Source organism: Hypanus sabinus, chromosome 23, assembly GCF_030144855.1.
Source record: "Hypanus sabinus isolate sHypSab1 chromosome 23, sHypSab1.hap1, whole genome shotgun sequence".
NCBI classification, from domain to species: domain Eukaryota; kingdom Metazoa; phylum Chordata; class Chondrichthyes; order Myliobatiformes; family Dasyatidae; genus Hypanus; species Hypanus sabinus.
Genome location: NC_082728.1, coordinates 25654834 through 25675535, shown reverse-complemented (window position 1 = coordinate 25675535; position 20702 = coordinate 25654834). Strand labels below are relative to the sequence as shown.

The 20702-nt window shown below is 39.2% G+C and overlaps 1 protein-coding gene across 5 annotated transcripts in view; it reads right to left on the bottom strand.

The window, feature by feature from the left end:
• Nucleotides 1–20702, bottom strand: part of sdk2b (sidekick cell adhesion molecule 2b) — a 943317-nt gene that overhangs the window by 184798 nt on the left and 737817 nt on the right. For 3 of the 5 annotated variants that reach the window (XM_059948548.1, XM_059948551.1, XM_059948552.1), the window contains 5 exons: nucleotides 17819–18020; nucleotides 13124–13227; nucleotides 8590–8660; nucleotides 8239–8374; nucleotides 5032–5088 (listed from right to left, as the gene is read on the bottom strand). In XM_059948548.1, coding sequence (XP_059804531.1) covers nucleotides 5032–5088; nucleotides 8239–8374; nucleotides 8590–8660; nucleotides 13124–13227; nucleotides 17819–18020 — 570 coding nt within the window. The remainder of the gene's footprint in view (nucleotides 1–5031; nucleotides 5089–8238; nucleotides 8375–8589; nucleotides 8661–13123; nucleotides 13228–17818; nucleotides 18021–20702) is intronic. The other 2 variants (XM_059948549.1, XM_059948550.1) reach the window with 2 other exon arrangements.

The following is a 20702-nucleotide window of genomic DNA, read 5'->3' as shown; positions in this document are numbered from 1 at the left end:
ATTAAGAAAGGAAAGTTCCACAAAAACCATCAAAGTATTAAAACAAGAAGTGAATACAATCATGGGCACCAAGATGTAGCAAGTCTTTGGCGCATAAATCCCATCAATCTGGATTTAGCTTTACATAGATATCTTGTCAATGCTCATTTGCTCACAAATTCACAGTAAAATGGTTGTTGAAAAAGAAGCTCTTGTTGTGGCAGGCTTCTCAGACCATCTGTATCCTCCTGCATTCTAAAGCTTCCCTGCTCATTGCTACTGCACTGCCAAGTTTTGAAAAATTTTGACGAGAAAAGACAGGAGAAGGCCTGAGTGAAGACTAACCACTGGGAGATGTCAGCTTTATTCTTTGCTGCCTATCCCTTGTAATTGACAATTACCTCATCATTCACCCATTTAATCCAGTCATACTTAATGCTGTCATTGTTTTAAATTTGGCGTGATGGAGGAAAAAAGCATGTCATTTCATAATGGGTTGTCTGACTCACTCAGAGGCAGTTTTGTGAAACCCAAAACAAATTTAGCCATTTCAAGGCAGTGAGTTCAGGGCGCCAACGCGCTTGCTGTCTGCTCTCGCAGAGTAGGAAAGCCCTGTACAGTTGTTGCAGGGTTACTGGGAACCAATGGGATGATCATGTAACAGGGCTGGTGATGGACCTAAACTTATTTGTGTGTCCTGCTACCCTAATTCTGCTTCTCCTCCTTGTCGCTGAATTTTGCAATGGCGATTGGCTGTAGGTGCTTGATTTGAACACTTAAGCAGACTCACACTTACTTCAGGATGACAAATCCCCTCATTCGTTTAAAAGTCCAACCAAAATATGATTCAAATGAGCTTTGGGCACCAACAAGGCGACGTGGGTTTTCCCCTGTATCAGCGCATTAAAATTCACTCTTCACTTCATGTTCCAATGAAGGGTCCTGGCTATGAAATGTTTCTATTTCATTTTCCACAGATGTTGCCTGACCTACATTTTCTGATTTTATTTCTCCGTCTCCATGGCGCCGAGGATGCTGTGCCTGCAAATACTGTATGATGAACTGATCTGCGAGGCTTTGGGCCTACTTCGGGCTGTTCCAGGGTTTGGACCTGAGGACTCAACTGTGGTTCAGAATGCTGTTGTTCACTTCAACTGCTTGTGCGATTTGTATTCTTTCCCTTTCTCTTGCACAATGAGTGCTGGTCTTCTATTTTTATTTTTATTTTATTTTTGTTTGTTGTTTTGTGGCTACCTGTGAGCAAGCAAATCTCAAGGTCGTATAACTTACAAATTCTTTGGAAAAAAGTGTACTTGGATATTATTTTACCCATCGCCTAACTCTTAACTTTTAATTAGTTCTTGCTCACCTTACACACAATAAACAACCAACTACTGTACAGCTACCCCAGATCTGTAGCAGGTAAATTTGCTTTATTCTTTTCCCCTCCCAGAGACAACCCAGAGATTAATCTGGACATAGAAAGAAACTCCTTTTTGCACTGTTTTTGCTTTGCCATACAATCTACCATCCTGCAGATTGAAATTACTTCCAGCATTCAGGTCTGAACTAAATTTCCACAATTCCTATATTTTTCACTGCACATGCTTCCAATTCAAGTATTTTATTTAAAAAGGTTCAAACATTCAAATGAAAGCACCTTAATTGTACTCATCTTTTCAGTTTTATCCTGGATTTTATATTTCACAAACAAAGTATCTTTTCAATACCGTTTGAAAATTTTTCAGTTTGGTTAGTCACTGAGTGCACACTGGCCAGTCTAGAAATAGCAAATCTCCTCAGCTATTCAAACAGGACCCCTTGGTGACCTTCAATGCATGCTGAGTGATGCAGTGATCGAGTCAATGACTGACAAAATTGACACCATTAGCTCCTGTCAGTGCCAACTACTGTCAAACTAATACTAATACCTGGCTTTTGTTCCAGACTTTTGGTTACTTGGTGTTTTTTGAATGGAGAATAAAATAGAGTTATTGTATTGAGCTTTATTTCTCCGTTATGTATGTTCCTAAAATCTTATTGGTTGAATAATCAATAATAAAGGGTATCTAAAATGCAGCTGGCCGCAGGTAACCGTCAGTATAATATAATTACCCATGCCTCAGGTCAAAAGGTAAAGATTAAGTTGGATTAAGATTTATCAAATGCTTCTTAGGATGGATTAAATATTGCCAAGTGCCACTCTAATCCTCTAATAAAATACCTTACTGCTCGTGCAAGTTAAGATTTCCCTTCATCCAGATATCAATGCGCACGTGACTGACAGTTCTACATCATTGGGAGAAATAACTTAAGTATTCAAATGACTTGAGCCAGGAGTGGTCCAGGGCTAAAATTTGATGTATGCAAAGTTGGCTGCTGCAGTCAACAGTGTTGGATTGTAAGAAAAGGACAAATAGGCAGTGTTTTCATTTCAGTTTTCTGCAACCTCCATTGGAAGTGCACATTTTTGAACAAAGGTGAGACTAGGATAAAATTCAGCCTCACAGTTATACATTATGATGACAGTTTACTATTAAGTTTCACATATAATGGTTGACCATTTGAGCAATGTATGGTATTGTGGAAATGCATTATCAGCAAAGAGCAATTGACTTTAGCAAAAGGTTAAAAAATCTAGATGCAATTTCTCAGATCTTCAGGGTTAATGCTCAGGAACTAATCATGATTTTTTGCAGATTTTAAATAATGCCCTCTAAAGAAATACAAATGTTCATGTCTGGTGATGGATAAGTAGATCAGATCAGCAGGGGATTAAGATCTGGTTTGGATTTGACCTGCAAACTATTTAAAGTTCTTCTGATCTTTCAAGCAACTTGAATTTTTCAAATGAGGCAATCTTTTAAGATGCTCTTTTTCATCTTTTTCATTCTAATGCACTTCAGTAACAGCATCCCTATGGCCTCAAAACAATAGTGCTTTATGACCAGAAGCCATTTAAGTTCTACAAGGCAGAAATGAGCCCAATTTTAAAAACAAATTAAGGCCATTTTCCTTCTATTCCTTTCCAGTTATGACTATGTCTAGGAAACCGTTATAAAATGAAAATCAAAGAAGGTATTTAGCCAGAGGTCAGAGTACACCCTAGTATTCTTGCACTCTGTATTGAAAAACTAAATTTGCACAAAAATATTATTGTAAGATGAACTGCTGCTTACAAATAGATCTACTTGCTCACACAAGGAAACAATACCCTCACAAATACTTCCTGTATAAAGAATCATGCACTGCTTTGTTAAAGTTATTTCTTGCTTATGAAAAAGAGAAATCATTTGGTTTCTTGGGTCATCAACTATAACCGTTAAGATATGAAGCCCCTGTATTCTTTGGACATGACAGCTCTGTCTGCTTAAAGATGAACATGTGCATAGTCCAGCAACCACCATATGATTGACATATTGCCACCTGACCTGACAATCAGAAGGAATTACACTAGTTTCCAATTGGAAATTTGTACTTAGTGGGATGAGAAGCAAGCAAACTATATTTAACCTTTGCCGGGTATCCAGCGAAGAAGGTGAATGACTCTTCACTTATCTCAATTTTTCTTCCATTTAGCTCCAACTTTTCTCACTACAGATTTGCTGCTTTGCTTTCAACATTTAGTTTCATCGTATTTAATACAACTTAGAATTCTGCTTGCTTTCTTTACCACTATCCCATAGCGATTTAAAAGATAAATGTTGAATTAATTTTTGAGGAGGACCCTAAACTGAAACCCAAATCCATTCATTTTAACTTGTGCAACAGAACTTCAAGATGCACCTTATACTTCCTGCCGATAAGGTATGTTGCATCCGGAATTAATATTTCTAGCGGACAATTTCCTTCCACGCCGCTCTGACATATTGGAAAATTGTGTACAAGGAAAGTTACAGCAGTGGTTTGCCATTGCCTTCAGCCGGGTGAGTTTTTTTTTAAAGAGATCACCAGCTTTTAACCCAGCACGGATGGAGAGCTTGCAAGGGAGCTGACTGGATTCGAACTCGGGACCTCTTGCTCCAAAGTCCAGTGATAACACTACTATGCCACCAGCCAGCCATCCTGGCTACAAAAATTGCAAAATGGGAACATACAGGCCTTGAAGAAGACCATCAATATGATAACAAGGAATGATTTTCAACCATTTGCTGGCATATTGAGTAGGAAAATCCCTGTATAAAATATAGGGATTTATATAAATAGCAGCGGTTAGCTTAACACCATTACAGCACCAGCTGTGAGACTAGGGTCCGATTCTACTGCTGTTTGTAAGGAACTTGTACATTCTCTTCATGGCCACACAGAGTTCCTCTGGGTGCTCTGGTTTCCTCCCACATTCCAAAGATGTAAGAGTTAGGGTTAGAAGTTATGGGCATGCAATATGGGCGGAAGAAGCATGGCAACATTTGCAGGCTGCCACCAGCACATCCGTATTGGCCATTGACACAATGTATTTCACTGTATTTTTAGATGTTTCAATGCACATCTGACAAATAAAGCTCACCTCAATCTTAAACATTCCAGGCAGTTCCTTCACCAAACAAATCCCTGAAGCTGGATGGCTTTATAAGTAAAAGTACTACACAGAGTGAAGCTGACCCATGAAGTTCATAAGGGAGCCAGAGCATCCTTACACTGAATTGGCTAATTCCAGTTGGCAGCATTCCTTACATATATTTGCCTGGATTTGTTATCCACCTCAGTATTCATCTGCTTGTATGCCAGAATGCAGCACAACAAAATCATGTGCTGTTTAACATGAAACTTCAGGAATACTTATTTATAGGAGGTATTAAATAATTGCAGGCACTTTTGTAACTCAATTCCTACTTATAGATTCATTGTGATATCCAAGTCAGAGACAGGCCCTTTGGCTCAACTTGTCCATGTCAACAAGGTGCCAATCCACACTAATCTCATTTGCTTGTGTATGGCCCATTTCCCTCTCAACCTTTCCTCTCTTGGGCCACCGGCATCTCGGCGTGAGGAAAGAAAAGAAAATAGAGTGAAACAATACATATTTTGAAAAATGTAATAAAGTTGACTTACTGTCCAGCTCATATTGTGCTAGTGAAGAATCACTCAGGTTCCGAACATGATACACTGCTATAGGAAATGTGATGCATGAAGATACAGGTTACAACAGACAGTGAATATTAGTAAATACAAACATCACTCAAGTAACATTCATTTAAATAGCTGCAGATGCAATTGAATAACACATTAAAACACAGAGGAGGTTACTGGAAATTATTGCTATTATTATTGGAAAACTAGCTATATGTGGTTAAAAGTGAAAACGAGCACCAGATTAATAGCTTAAAAGAAATCAACTTTTGGCGATGTTCTAAGCAAGGGGTACCTCTCAATAAAAATAATGATAGGCAAGACCAATACAGTCTTCAGTAATTCTATAGCTATGACTGTTGACTACAAGGTCTACATTAGGTGATAGCTGTTGTAGGGTTTTCAAGGTGATGGAGTACAATTTTACATCAGCGTGTTCAATAAGACTTATTAAACTGCTCCAGTTCCTCTGGGTAATTCTAAAACTATTTATATATCTTGTTAAAAAAGGTAATTTTCAAGTGCAATAATCTGAATTAATTAAAAAACAATGCAGTTAAATGTACTGAGACAACAATGATCTGAGGAATTTATAAGATACTGATGTTTTGTTATACAGTACATGCAGTAGGGGTAAAAACAATGGACAAATCCAGGTTTGAAAAAAAGCAAGAAGAATGTTAGCAAAAGCAAGACCTCAGGTTGGAGTGATTGTTATTTTCTCACCTTGGATTAATGAAGGTCGATTCAATTAGTCATTAGAACAGCGATGATTCCATAAATGGAATAACAACATGGATATTAAAATTTTTTATTTGTGTGTTTACCTGGCCTGTCACGTACATTCACATTCATGAGTGTCTTTGAGCATAAGTATAAAAATAACATACTAAAGTATGACTGCAATAAAATATTTTACAATTTCTCCTTGAGTTCATCAAAGCAAGAATGTTCAGTGTTGGGAAATAATAAATAATAAGCAGAATAATAAAAATATACTGTATACTAGTCTACCATAACTTGGTTATACTTCTTTGTATAAGAATGCTGATTTACTAGCAGTTCATCAATAAACCTACACATTTTAACAATGCTTTCCCTTCTTGCTTGTCTTACACTTTAAACACACCAGTTGTCTCCCTGTTTCAGTATGGCATTGAAAAGGTCATATTTCTTCATAAGCTGACACTTCCTGAAAATCTCAAAACTAGCTTCTCCCATTTGCCCTTCCTTCTCATGGTTCAACTTTTGAAATCCCAATCTAGGATTTATTTCACTTTTTTTAGCATGTTCATATTTTGTTTCATCTTTTATGATTTCCTGTATTGAGGATATTTTATTTTTACCAATGATTTATCCATTTAGAAATATTCAAGCAGTTCTTTTCCTATCAAGAAAGCTTTAATTGGAACTAGTTGAGTACATTTTCATTCACAAAATGTGGATATCACTGGCAAGACTGCTGAAGGTCACTTAATATTTAACTGATTATGATGCAGAAGGAACAACTGTTTCGATCTACTTTTAAAAAAAAATCAATAAATTGCACTTGCACCTGCAGAATTCAAAATGAAAGTGCCGGGCCAAATCTGTGCAAACTCTCGAATTTTGTTGAACTGTGCTAATTCTGGCCAGTGAAGGTCTTTCCAACACATTTAATGATGCTGGAAAGGCTTTGTGAAGACAACGGTTAAGTCTCACTACAGGGTATATACTCAGGCTCTGCCCTTCTTTCATAGCCAGAGTATTTATGTGGCTGGTGCATTCCATTTCTGATCAATGATGATCACCAGGTGAAGGGCACAATGGTCATAGTGCCATTGACAGTAGATGGTTAGCTCTCCTTTGTTGTCAGTGATCATTGCATAGCACTTAGTGTGGTAAATATTGCCCATCAAAATCAGCTAATGTCTGAACGGTAACCAGATCTTCCTGTTTTTAGCTACGAATGGCTTTATTTGCTGAGGATTTGTGCATGTAGCAGTATAATTCAATCACCATCGACCATCCCTTTGGGAACTCATTTGACTGTGATGCTAAGCCTAAGGTATTACCCTGAGGAACTTAGTTCATTAGGAAACGGGTAGATATTTCAGGTGAGTTGAGTTACAGGAATTAGGCCAATCAAAGAAGCCAATAGTTGAGGGCTGGAGGGTTAAGATGAAAAGGAGGAGATCAGACCCTTCTTTGTTGGGAGGAAAATCAGAGCATGGAAGTTAAGGGTAGTGAATATTATTTTATGATTTGAGAAGTAAGAATAAATAGGTACATTGTACTCTCAATGAGCAGCCCCACTTCTAACAATGAAACAGATGGGAAATCGCTAACAGCTAAGTTTTCATGCTTAGAATTTTCCCAAAGCACACCCAAAGCTGAGCTGGTGGAGCTCAAGCAACCATGATTAATTTTTTTTGTGTGTATGACTCCAAACAATGCTCAGCTTCCTCCCAATTCCCAATTACTACTGATAGTTTGCAAACCTTAGCTTCACTTTCAGAATTTTTCCTATTTTAATAACATAACTTCATAGATCCACTTATTCTGTATGTAAACTCAGAGCCTAATTGTTTTCAATTTTCAGAACAATAATACCGATAATCTGAACTGCATCCATGTCTGACGCTCATCACATTTCTCTCTTTCATGTTCTATTCCAACTTAATTCTGTGACTCAAATGTTTGGGTTCATAAAAAAAACATAACAAAACTCAATTATAGTATTTTGAGATGAACACGAGAACTGTGTTTCCTGTACAATATATACCATCCAAAAAGATAATCTTCATTAATTGAAGGACCGCTTAAATTCAGTTAATTTATCAGCCATTGCAATTATGATGGAGGAGGAAGAGGTTAATTGTCTCAGTGCCATTTTAAGTTGGCTGTCTGCTCTCAGATTCAATGATGCTGAGATACATCCTAGGATGCGCTGGGAAACATCATCAGGTTTGTAACCTGGGGTCATTGGGTGTTTCCAGTCTTTCAACATCAGGCATTTATTACAAAGTGCTATGTGCTAATTACCCAGCAATGAGTTCATTAACAGTAACAATCTGTATTTGCTTCTATGGAATAGAAATGAAAGCACCAAGCTAATTCTGTTCAAACTAATAAAGAAACACCACATTATAAGGAGACAGATAAATAATGTGTGTGCCCATATCACACTATAAAAACAAAACAACTTACGTGTTAGTTCAGACCATTTAACACTGGGATTACCCACAGTTCGAAGGGTAAAACTTCTGTAGTTGTCATAAACTAGTTCTCGGTATCGAATCCGATATCCTAAAAGTATTCCATTAATTTTCTCTTCTGCTGGTGGCTTTGGGGGAAGGAAACAGAGACAACTAATTCTTTAGAAAGAAAAGGATACAAGTCACCAAGAGCTTTCTTACTTCGGTGCAGTGCAGCATTGCACAATAGCCCAGTTTAAATACTTTGCTCCATTAATTTCAAAGCAACCCATGGTTTTGCTTGACGACAAATCACGGGACATTGTGAAATGTGGTTAGTTTTCCTGAATCTTCATTAACTTACCTGCCAGCGAATCATTACAGAGGTTGTAGTGTGTGGTGTCACAGAGAGAATTTCCGGTGCCTCATCTGGAGCTGCAATATAAAACCTTACGTCAGAATCTCTGCTGGTGATCCCAGATCTATGCAGAAACATTGCCAGTAACTCTAATTTGTAATCCACATTCTTCTGCGGAGAGATTTGTTGTCCATAAAATTACACTTTGTTAGATCCCTCATACCATGTATCTCTATTCTTTTTCCCCTGAAGGCAATGTCTCAGTGCAGGATCATTGTGTCAGTGTTGGTCACATTGTCTAAGTGCCCGCTCTTAGTATGTGAGGAGGATTAGTGTATGTTGACAGGAGTTACAGATGACCATCATTTTGTTCTATCTCAGCAAGGTGGCCTAGCTTAGGTAGGCATCAGGGCTGGCATGGAGAAGTGGGGCTGAAGGGTCTATTCCATGTTGTATTTCTCTATGTGGGTGGCAGCGTGGAGATAGGTCTCTACCAAAGGAGGTGTAAGGCACTCCTTTCCTGTGTTTGCCTGCAGATTACCCTTGGGCAAGGTGTTGTATTTGCTGAGCCCCCTGATCAGGACCACGTGAAGCTGTGGGAGCAGGTGGCGGATGGTCATATGAGCAGCTGGTGCCAATCACAAGTCCTGGTTATAGGCGACCACTGATGCCAGGCAGACAATCTCTGAAGAGTATTGATAATGGGTGGGGTGACCCTTCTTGTAAAGACACTGCCCAGAAGGTAATGGCAAACCACTTCTGTAGAAAAATTTGCCAAGAACAATCATGGTCATGGATAAGACCTTGATTGCCCACATCAATGCAAGACAGCATACGATGATGATGATGATTACTCTTTGGCTCTCTGTCTGACGTCTTGCACATGTGCTGCCAAGTAGTGTCACCGAGTGTTGAAACAAAGCTACGTAGCTAGACTTCCCTTTTTTTAAATTTTCAGGCTCACCACTTAAAGCCAAAGCAAGCCATGCTGGAAGTATGAGATCTTCTTGTCTACGTTTTTCAGGTTTTATCAGAATAACTACTGATGGTTCTTATTTTCACTTAAACAAATCTCACACCAATCACAACATTACAAGCTGAAGTGGGCCAGGGAAGTCCTAATACACATGAATAGAGCTGACTTCATTTATGTTTTGTTGTTCCTTTTTGCATTGGGCGGCATCATTTTTTGCCGTTTCCTTAGAATTTTGTCTGTTTAGTTCAAGGCCACTTTACCAGCTTGACACTAGACCCAGCACGGATAGAAAGCATGCAAGGGGCCAATAGGATTCAAACTTGGGATCATTTACTTTGAAGCCCGGTGCTGGTGCCACTGCACCACCAGCTGGTTCATTCATGTTTTGCTGGGTCTTAAATTTAGGACCCTTCAGCATGTGGATAAAGCTTTCTTCCACCCTTCCCCTTTATAGCACAAAAACAAAAATAACAAACACAGCTATATCAAACAGAATCTGCATTATACTTGAGTGAACAACTCCTACTTCCTATTTCTTTTTTCCCTTCCTCTTCAGGTTCTTTTACATGTTACACTGCTCTTTGATTGACATGATAAGCAGCAAACTGCTCACCAGTTTCTGTCAGCAGAGGTGCAAGAATCTGCACAATGAATCTGCTCACCTCTGCTTTCCTGAAAATGGAATTTACACCTTTGATTGGGGCAGTCATCAACACTGCTGAAGTAATAAACTTCACTTTTTCAAGTACATTGGGAAGTGCTATAAAAATTCTTTTCCAAATGCCTTTGTAAAAATAATCAACCCAAATAAGTGAAAGAGACTGTCACTTGCCCAAAATAAACAACAGTAACTGAACATTTGAAATGTATAGAAAGTTTTAAAATGTTTAATGATAACATTTATTTGAGTCTTGCATCAAATCGTAAATCATTAAATTCCTTTGCAATTAATCTCTTTGGCCAGATTATGCATTTTTATCACAGTATACGTATAATTGCCTGAAATGTTTCTTGAAATGTTTCATGAATGCCAAAATAAATTAGTACCTCAGTCCATGGTACTACTCACTTTTCAGTCCTTTTCATCCACATTCATACTGTCGTAGTAAATTCCAAAATTGCATCCTACAACTATGTAAGAATTCATATTTTGAAAGAAGTGTTCTGATTATGCTTTTTAAATAATGGTTTTCTGCAGATAACTAACTGCACAGTTAAATAAAATGATGTTTGCTTTTAACATCTGATTTTGCTGGAATGTTAACTATTCAAAAGCCAAGAAAAGAAAAATGACTGAAATATGCACTTTTCATTCTTATTGTTGAATACTTCCTCCAGGGAGCAAAACAAAAGTGTAATTCAACAAACTGGTACCAGGAACACTACAGCACAGGTTGAAGTAATGTGCTCGGAATCATAACTGTGGATTCCACTTTGTCAACTGGCTGGATGTTTGGAAATTATAATCTGGTGTAAGAAGAACAAAAGTGCAAAATGGATTAACTGTTCTTCAGCTGGATGTTTTGTGAAAAGTAAATGGAGCGGAAACCAGAGAATGTGGAATTTTACTGATGACCTGTTAAACCAAGGTGTTAACTCCTAACCAAGGTTGGCAAAGAAAAACAGGATCAAAATTCACTGTTAAAATGAATAAATACGCTTGCTCAGAATTTGTTCCCTGAACTGTCCATGACTCGTGGAAAAAGACCAACTGTAAACAATCGTACACCAACAAAGATCCCTCCCTATGATGCTAATGATGAGTCATTTGAAACTATTTTCAAATTCATTTCATTCATCGCTACAAGCAACTATTCCACTGTAACACCATGTGACTTGCACAATACTTGGAAAAGCAACAGCTTGCTCGGTCAAAGAGAAAAAAATCTCTCTTTATCTTCTTCTTTGTCTGAGATCAGAATAAATTTATCTGTCCACTGTGGAGGCACTGTGCCAAGAGCACTGAAGTACTTTCATTGTGCTTTCTTCAATGCAGAGATGCATGATTCATGAGCACTGTCTTCTCATGAGCAAGTTCCCTTTAAGCAGAAGGGCCATAGAAGATTGTAAGATGACTGACATCAGTAGCTGGCCTTTTTTAAAATCTCTGAATATCATGAAAGAAGGAATACACGGTTGGCATTGATCAGCTATGCGGTCAACTTAGATGATGTCACTGGCCATATGGTTGGTAACAGGTTTTCTAAAAGTTCACTTTGCCTTGTTGCAACATGTGCTACACAGTGACAATAACTTGCATTCATTCTGACAGGATGGCACCACAAATGGGCTTTGTGTGAACATAATCAGGTGCAAATCAACAGCAATTCTGAGGTGCACACAGAAACATTTTTCAAATGTGAGAGGGTGATGTGAGTAGTGGAGCTTTTCAGGGTCAAAACTTATTTCATGACATGAGTTTATATACCCCTGTTGTCTTGGCTAACTTTAAGTTGATACCTTGGATTATTAGTCAAGCTCTGTGCAGACCAGTAATTTATCATTATGCCATTGTACCAATATAGCCGGGAATGAGAAAGCAGAAAGTCACATGCAGTTGCAAGACGAAGAAAATAGCCATGAATACATGTAAGATGTTTACATAGAGGAACAGGTCAGGGGAGACATACAGGATTGAGATAGATCACCTTATTGGGTGGTGTCATGACAAGAACCTTGCACTCAGCATCAGTAAGTCCAAGGAATTGATTGCAGGGACAATCGAGAGAACACACACCAGTCCTCATCAGTAGAAAGGGTGAGCAACTTCACGTTCCTGGATGTCAACATCTCTGAAGATCTATCCTGGCCACACCAGCAGCTATATTTCATTGGGAGCTTGAGGCGGTAATCACCAACGAATCCAGCAAATTTCTACAGATGTACCGTGGGGAGGGGGGCATTCTGACTGGCTGCATCACCGTCTGGTATGGAGGCACCAATGCACAAGATCAGAAAAAGCTACGGAGGAGTGTAAAATTAACTGGCTCCATCATGGGCACTAGCCTCCCCACCATCAAGGGCATCTTCAAAGATGCTTCAAGAAGGTGACATCCATCATGAAGGACTCTCACCATCCAGGGCATGCTCTCTTCTCATTATTACCATGGAGAAGGTGGTACAGGATCCTGAAGATCCACCATCAATGTTTGAGCAACAGCTTCTTCCCACTGAGTTATAATAACCATAACGGAAAAAATTAAAATTTTCCCACTTTTCCTGCAAAAAGACCTTTAGGCCTTTGATTAATAGATAATTGGAAAGATGCCTAATTTTCTGTTCTTTGCTAGAATTCCATAGATTGAGGGAACAGTTGTTGATGCAGAGAGGAAACAAAAGTTTAGGAGGGCATTCCAGTACAGGACCTATTTGATGATATTAAAAATCAGTTTGCAATCCGGAGACACCTGATTACCAACACAGGAATTATATTTATTTGGCATTTCAAATAAAACATTCCATGATAAATCCTCCATTGAAGCAGTTTGTGACAAAAAGAAACACTGGAAATATAAAACTCTTTGTATTTCCTGACTTGACCTTATGGTTTAACTTGAAACTCACCTGCCTGCAGCGTAGTGACAGAATCAGACTCCTCACTATATTCACTGTCGCCAATGTCATTAGTCGCTTTCACACGGAATTTGTAAGAGGTGAAAGGTTTAAGTCTGCAATACATGATCAAATCTGATGTCACTAGTTAAATTAAAATTCTTCTGGAGTGACAATAGCTATACTTGAAAAATACAGTATTGGTTGCAATATGCTTTGTGAAATCCTAAAAGGTTTGTGATAGATGCGATCTAAAAATAAAGCTTTTTCATTTTAATCACGTAAACTTTATACACAATTTCTTCTCCATGGAAACTCTTAATTATGTACTGTATCTTTCTCTTTCAAAAATAATATAAAATTTGGTTGTCTTATTTGTCAATGAATGTCAACAAACACAAAGAAATTCCTGCTGATGCTGGAAATCCAGAGCAACACACAAAAATGCCGGTCAAACTCTGCAGGTCAGGCAGCATATACGGCTGAGACCCTTCAGCAGGATTGGAAAGGAAGGGGGAAGAAGCTAGAATAGCTAGAATAAGGTAGTAGAGGGAGGGGGAGGAGGATAAGCTAGAAGGTGAAGCCCAATGGTAGGGAAATGAGGGATGAAGCTAGAAGGTGATAAGTGGAAAAGGCAAAGGGCCGAAGAAGCCATCTGATAGGAGAGGAGAGTGGATCATGGGAGAAAGCAAAAGAAGCAAGGCAGCAGGGGAAGTGTCAATGCTCTTTTAAAAGTTCAAAGTAAATTTATTATCAAAATACATATCCATCTACATACACAACACAGAGATTCATTTTTTTGTGAGAGATATCTTACTTTTTTAAAGCTTTTATTTCATACATTTCCCAAGCAGAATACCTTCATGAAAATCTGGATCATGGTGAGTACTGAATTCACATTGCTTTCTGTACAATGATATTTCCAATTTCTCACTGTCTGGGTATTATTTAAAGTTAATGTAGTTTGCCGCATGTTAATCTTCTCAGACCACAGACACAAATCTGCTTGATTTTTTTCAGTTTTGGTCTTGGAAACTGATTTTCCCATATTAAAAGTACTCATCAGGTGAGACACCGTGGGCCAGTTTGCTCCCATCTAGTCATAAGGAAGTATGGAAATAGATGTATTGTGTATTGTTCTGACATTATGAATTTGAAAGGCCTACACCTACATTTAGCAAGGAAGAGTTACGAAGGATTTATCATTCATATCTTCTTTTCCCAGAAGTGCCGGATCCATTGGCTCTATTTATGTAACTACTGTGGCATTACAAGTGGTTCTGTTTGTTTTAGTTACAACCAGAAGAGCTTAGTTTCCATTACATATTATTAACTGGCTGACTCCTGCAGGACTGCCAGCACCAGCCTCTGAGCATCGAGCTTGGCTTTCTGCTCCTAATTCTATTAACTATTATCCACTAAAGTATTTTCCATGTCAACTGGAATGAAAAGATTGTGTTTGCCTCTGTTGCCCCAGATACTTGAATAGACCTAACCGACTTCTCTCTATTCAGAGCCATGAATGATGAGTGGTCTCTGCTGAGCTAGCAATGGAAACCAGGGGTTGTGAAAACTAATCAAAATAACTTTGGGGAAAGAGTGGAGAAAATTGAAAGAATCAGAAAAACAGTAACTAATTTCTTCTATCTATAACAGTCATTCTGATTGTTCTTGAAATGTACATTTTTTGATGCTAGTACTTACCTCAGACTATCATGTGCTCTTAAGTAGAGTTCATAAACTCAATTGTCATATCTATCTTTCAAATGTATTTTGGACTTCAAATTTAATGTAACACTGATTAACTCATGATTTGAGTTCCAGTATCAACACTAAATAAACTGATTTACACACCATCAATGCTCTGTTGCAAATTTGTTGTTATTTTCAATTTTGGTACGTGATTTATTTTAAATGTGCTGCATATGCCCAGATTTAATAAATGCATCCAGCCGGGCAAGATATTGGTAATTTCAAACTTAACTTTGAATCTTAACATTTCTTTTGAGTTAAAAGCTATTTAATTTATGGTTTTCTTCTGAATTCTGCTGCATAACGTTCCTGTGACGCTACTACAAGACAGTTTTTCATTGTACTTGTTCCTATGACAACCAATAAACAATAGACTTTAGTTGTTCTTAATTCAAATTGTTGTAATATTTCATTTTCTGCTCCTTATAATAGTAACTGTTATTTTTACCCTTTCCTTATCCTGATTTAAAAGTTCTTGGTGAAGGAATTTGATATGGGTGCATGTGCAAAGTGCACAATATAACAACATGTAAATGTTGAACTATGCCCCTGATAGCTAGTTCCATTGAATCATTGACTTTTTTTGACTTTATTGCATATTTAGAACGTCCAACTAAAGACAAACATTTACTTCTACATTGTTTAGATGTACCAAGTGTTAAATTGTCTTGGGGAAGTAGCAAGGAAATCAACAAAATGGCCAAATAATGGCATTTTAAACAAGTTCATTATTTGGTCTCAGATCATGATTTTGAATAGCCAGGCATGGTTGGAGATAAGGGTGTAATTTGTGTAATGGATTTGGAATGAACTAGCTATTCTGCAGCTATCTTGCAGCCATGCTTGAAACCTGACATTATATAGTGGCTGAAACAGGCTGAAAGCTACAATTAATATGGAAAACAATTATTCCATTCCAATGAGAAATACAACTACTTTAGAACACAATAGTAATGAATGGAAGAAGATGAACATGAATATCCGTGACGAAAAGGCCATCAGACATAGGAGCAGAATTAGACTACTTGTCCTATTGAATCTGCTCCGCCATTCCACCATGGCTGATTTATTATCCCTCTGAAACCCATTCTCTTGCCACCTCCCCATAACCTTTGATACCCTAACTAATCAAGAACTTATTGATCTCTGCTTTAAATATATCAATGACTGGGCCTCCACAGCGTCTGTTGCAATGATTTCCACAGACTCATCACCCTCTGGCTGAATAAATACCTCATCACCTCTGTTTTAAATGGACATATGTCTATTCTGAGGCTGTGTACTCAAAAGTCCAGAGGTAGAGACTCAAACAGCCTTGGGTGTGTTGGTTGTTATGCAAATGAAAAATTTCACTCTACGTCTCGATGTACATGTGACAAATATATCTGAATCTGAGTAGAGGGTTTGGGGAGGTTTTGAGAGCTGATGGGGGTGGAAGCTATGGGGGAGTGGAGAAGGTAGGTGAGACAGGGAAATAAAGAGGAAGAGAATAAAGGAAAGGAGGGTAAGTGTATGGTGTGAGAATTAGTGGGATATAGAGTGAGAGTGTTCATGGGTATTGGCTGGTTGAAGAATTGAGGTCAATTGGTGGGAATGGTGAGGAAGTAAAGGGAGGATATCAATACCAATTGGTTAAACCAGCATAAGACTTATACCATGAATGGTAGGTCACTAGGGAGTTTGATGGAACAGAAGCACCCTAGGAACATAAGTGCATAGTACAGTGGAAGCAGCATTGCATGCAGACAGGGTGGTGAAAAAGGAGTTTAGCATGCTGGCCTTCATCCATCAGGGCACTGGGTACAGGTGTCGGGGCATTATGTTGCACTGGTATAAGTTATTGGTGGGTTTGAAATTGGAGTATTATGTACAGTATTGGTCACCCTCTTATAGTAAAGAGGGTGACCAAAACTGGAAAGAGTGTAGGAAAGACATATGAGGACATTGTCAGGACTAGAGGCCTAAGTTAAAAGGAGAGACTGGCCAAGTTAGGTCTATGTTCATTGGAAAGTAGAAGAAAGGCAAGCTTATAGAAGTGGTTAAAATTATGAGAGGCGTAGATAAGGTGGATGGCAACAGTCTTTTTCCCAGTGTAGGGGAGACCAAAACTAGGGGGAATAGATTGAGAGTGAGACAAGAAAGATTTAAATAGGACATGAGGAGCAACTTTTCCATGAAGGGGGTTTTGAGTACATGAAGTGGGCTACCTTAAGTTGTTGAGGCAGGTGCAAAGTTTTTTTGAAAGAAACACTTGGAAAGGATGATGGAGGGACAGGGTTTGGAGTGATATGGGCTGATCATGGGTCATTGGGATTAGCTGGGTGGACATCATGGTTGGCATGGACTCAGTGGGCTGAAGGGCCTGTATCAGTGCAGTATTGCCCTATAACTCTGAGATGGATTAGAAGCTAATTGGAGAAGTTGCTTTGCATAGTGGGGAAGTTTACAGAGGGAAGGAGGGTGAGTGTGGTTTGAGAATAGAAGGATGTCCCTTTAGAACAGAGGCGAGGAGAAATTTCTTTAGCTAAAGGGCAGTGAAGCTGTGGAATTCATTGCCGCAGACAGCTGCGGCGGCCAAGTCATTGGATACATTTAAAGCCGAGGCAGACAGTTACTTAATTAGTGAGGGTGTTAAAAGTTATGGGGAAAATAAATCAACCAGATCAAATGATAAAGCAGACTCAATGGGCTGAATGGCCTAATTCTGCTCCTATGTCTTATGGTTTTATGGTCTTATTTTAGTAAATGCAAGGTCTACTTTATGAAAAGGTCAGGTTATCAAGGTTAGAGAAATAAGCAGATAATTTCAAAGGATTACTTTGATGTATGATATATAAAACATGAGAAATACATGAAGAACATTGACACTTATTTTTATCTGTAAATGTAATTTTATAGCAGATGGAAATTTAACTCCAGCTTTTTAAACAAAAAAAAATTCACATGAACACTTACCTCTCTACAAGATATGTGACAGACTCATGGCTGACTGAAGCTGAGTGAAGTGACCAGTTTCCATTGGGTAACTCTAGAGTTTGGATGGTGTAGTATCGAACTGGAGATAGTCCATCACTGCCTGGTTCCCATGACAACAGCACACTGCGTGACTGCACATCCTGCTGTTGTATGACAGGTTTGCTGGGAGGTTGCGGGTGAGCTGAGGATAAAATGAAATTGCTGATCAAAAATTCTTAGAGCATCGAAGAGCCCCCTCACACTGTTTTATCTGTGCTGGGCCCCCGAAAGGGATCAGGATCAGGTTTAATATAACTGGCATTTGCAGCAGCAGTAAATAGTAATACGTAATAATTTTTAAAAAACATGAATTACAGTAAGAAATATATTTAAAAAATAAATAAGTAGTACAAAAAGAGAGAGCAAAAATTGAGGTAGTGTTCATGGTTTTGATACAATGACTATTGAGGTAATGTCCCACTTCTCTGCTCTTTTTCCACAACTGTTCATATCTTTCCATTTTAGGTTTTGATCAAATTTCCATTAAAAAATTGTGCTACAGTACATTTCAAACCAAACGAATTCCTTCAAACTTCATAAATTTGCAGAAATTTTAAATATAGGTAAAACTCCCCAGGGAACAGGCAAAAATAAACTCTTTTATAATTTTCCAAAGAAGTTGGAGAATTAGAATATTTTATCAACACTATCTGGACTTTCACCTTTCCTTTTATTTTGAGTTCAGAATAGTTTAGGGCATTGTGTTTTTCTCCATGGAGTGTGTGATTCAGTTGCTGGCTTGTTTTACAAGTAGGGCAGATCTTCAAGATATTGCTGGTATAATTGGTCCCACATGTTCAACTGTGAAGGCAAGAACCTCCCCAGGAAGAGCAATACGCAAACTGAGTTTGCACGAAGACACAGGAGCTTGAACCTAGAGCAACAAGCAATGGTCGGCAACAAACATTGCCAACTTCTTTACATATCAGAATCAAAAGACTTTCTGTTCCTGCTTATCACTCTCCAGTAGACATCTCCGCCTTCACCCTCCCCAACCCCTCAGATCCATCTTCATCTTTGTCTGTCTCATTCTATCCATTTCTCCCAACTCTACTCCTCCCCCTCTCCTACCTGGTTCAATCTGCCCATCATCCCTCAACACCATGTCTCTCTTTCAGTCCAGCAATCACATCTGGTCTCCATATCTTTAGAATGGCTACCTCCCCTCTCCACTACCAGTCCTGATGGAGCATTTCCACCTGAAATGATCATGTTTCCTTTCTCCCTTGCAGATGGCGCTCGGCCCATTGATTTCCTCCAGCAGATTGTCTGTGAATTCAGCTGGAACCTTGGGAACAAAAGATCCTGCCCAACCCATCAGTCTACAGTTAAGTAAAATTCAGTTCCAAGAGGCACAGTTCCAATGTTTTACTTGGGAATCAATAAACTAGCATTAATATTTATGATATTGTGAGCACAAATTAATCCATCATCATTGCAATGTTTTAGTTCTGCATTAATAGAATTTAAAAAAATCTTAACTTTTGTTTGTGAAGTACCGGTGGCTCAACACAATGTCTTGTAGTTGGCCTTCCTGAAGACTGATATTAGAAAGATTGGAGGGAGAGGATAGGGAGAGGGAGTAGAGGATGGACAGTGTGAGGAAGGGTTTGGAGGAAAGTGGAGAGAGTGTCTGCAAAAGTGGTTCATGCTGAGGAAATTGGGAGAGAGCTAAGGGATGGTGAGAGAGTGAAAGCTGGCAGAGGTGGCAGGAGAGCTGGGGTGAGAGAATTGGAGGAGAGAGTGAGAGTAGTGGGGTAAATGTGGGAGAAAGGGGTGTCAACCAGAGAGAGAGGGGCAGTGTAGGAGAATGACAAGACAAAAGTGTGGGAGTAACAGAAGTAAGACCTTCTTCGTTGCTGCTGCTGCTGTGAGGTCTGGGTCTCTGCTGGGAAGAACAGGCCCCCAGTCCTTGGGGTCGCATTGCTGATGGGCATTAGCGGGACTGTCTTAATATGCTTGGCAGAGGATGGTGCTCAGGGCAGCTGTGCCGGAGGGGATGGTTGGAGGCTCGGAGGTTCGACGGACTTGGAGTCCGCAGCGATCAGGTCACTTTAACTGTGTGCTGTGTCTGCAAGGCTGGATTTGACGGAGCTCTCATTGTGTGCTGCGTCTGCGAGGCTGAGTCGGGCAGCGCCGTGGAAGTCCATAGCGGGGGTATTCCCTTCTGCCACTGACGTGGGATGACGAGTCAATCGGGGACCCTGAGGACTAGTGGAAACTGTGTGGTGGTTTCTTTCGAACTTAACATCTTTTAACATCTTTGGACTATTTTTACCGTGCCCAAGGTCTGTTTTTTATCAATTATGCTATTGTTTGCACTGTTGCAACTATATGTTGTAAATATGTGGTTTTGTGCAGGTCGTATAGTTTTAGTTTTTGGTCTTGTTTTGTCTGGTGGGACTGGAGCTCCTTTCCGGGGAATGCGCTAAGATGGTAGCACGATATTAATATGCAGCAGCCTCTCTGGACTCTGGATTGCGGATTGCCAAACGTTATGTGGATTTTCTGGTGCAGTCTGTTTTGTTATGTGTTTTTGTGATATCAGTCTGGAGGAACGTTGTCTCATTTTTAAACTGCATTGCATTTGTGGTTTCTAAATGACAATAAACTGAATCTGAATAAGATTAAAAAATGCCTGGAGAGGTGGGCAGTTAGGATGGAGGGGGAGAGAGTGATGAAGGGGGGAGCAAAGGAGAAAAGGGGAGAATTGGAGAAATGAAGAGGGCGGAAGAGAGGGGAAAGGAGGGGATAGAGTCCAGTCCATCACAGGAAAAGCCCTGCCCACCACTGAGTACCTTTATATGGAGCACATCACAAGAAA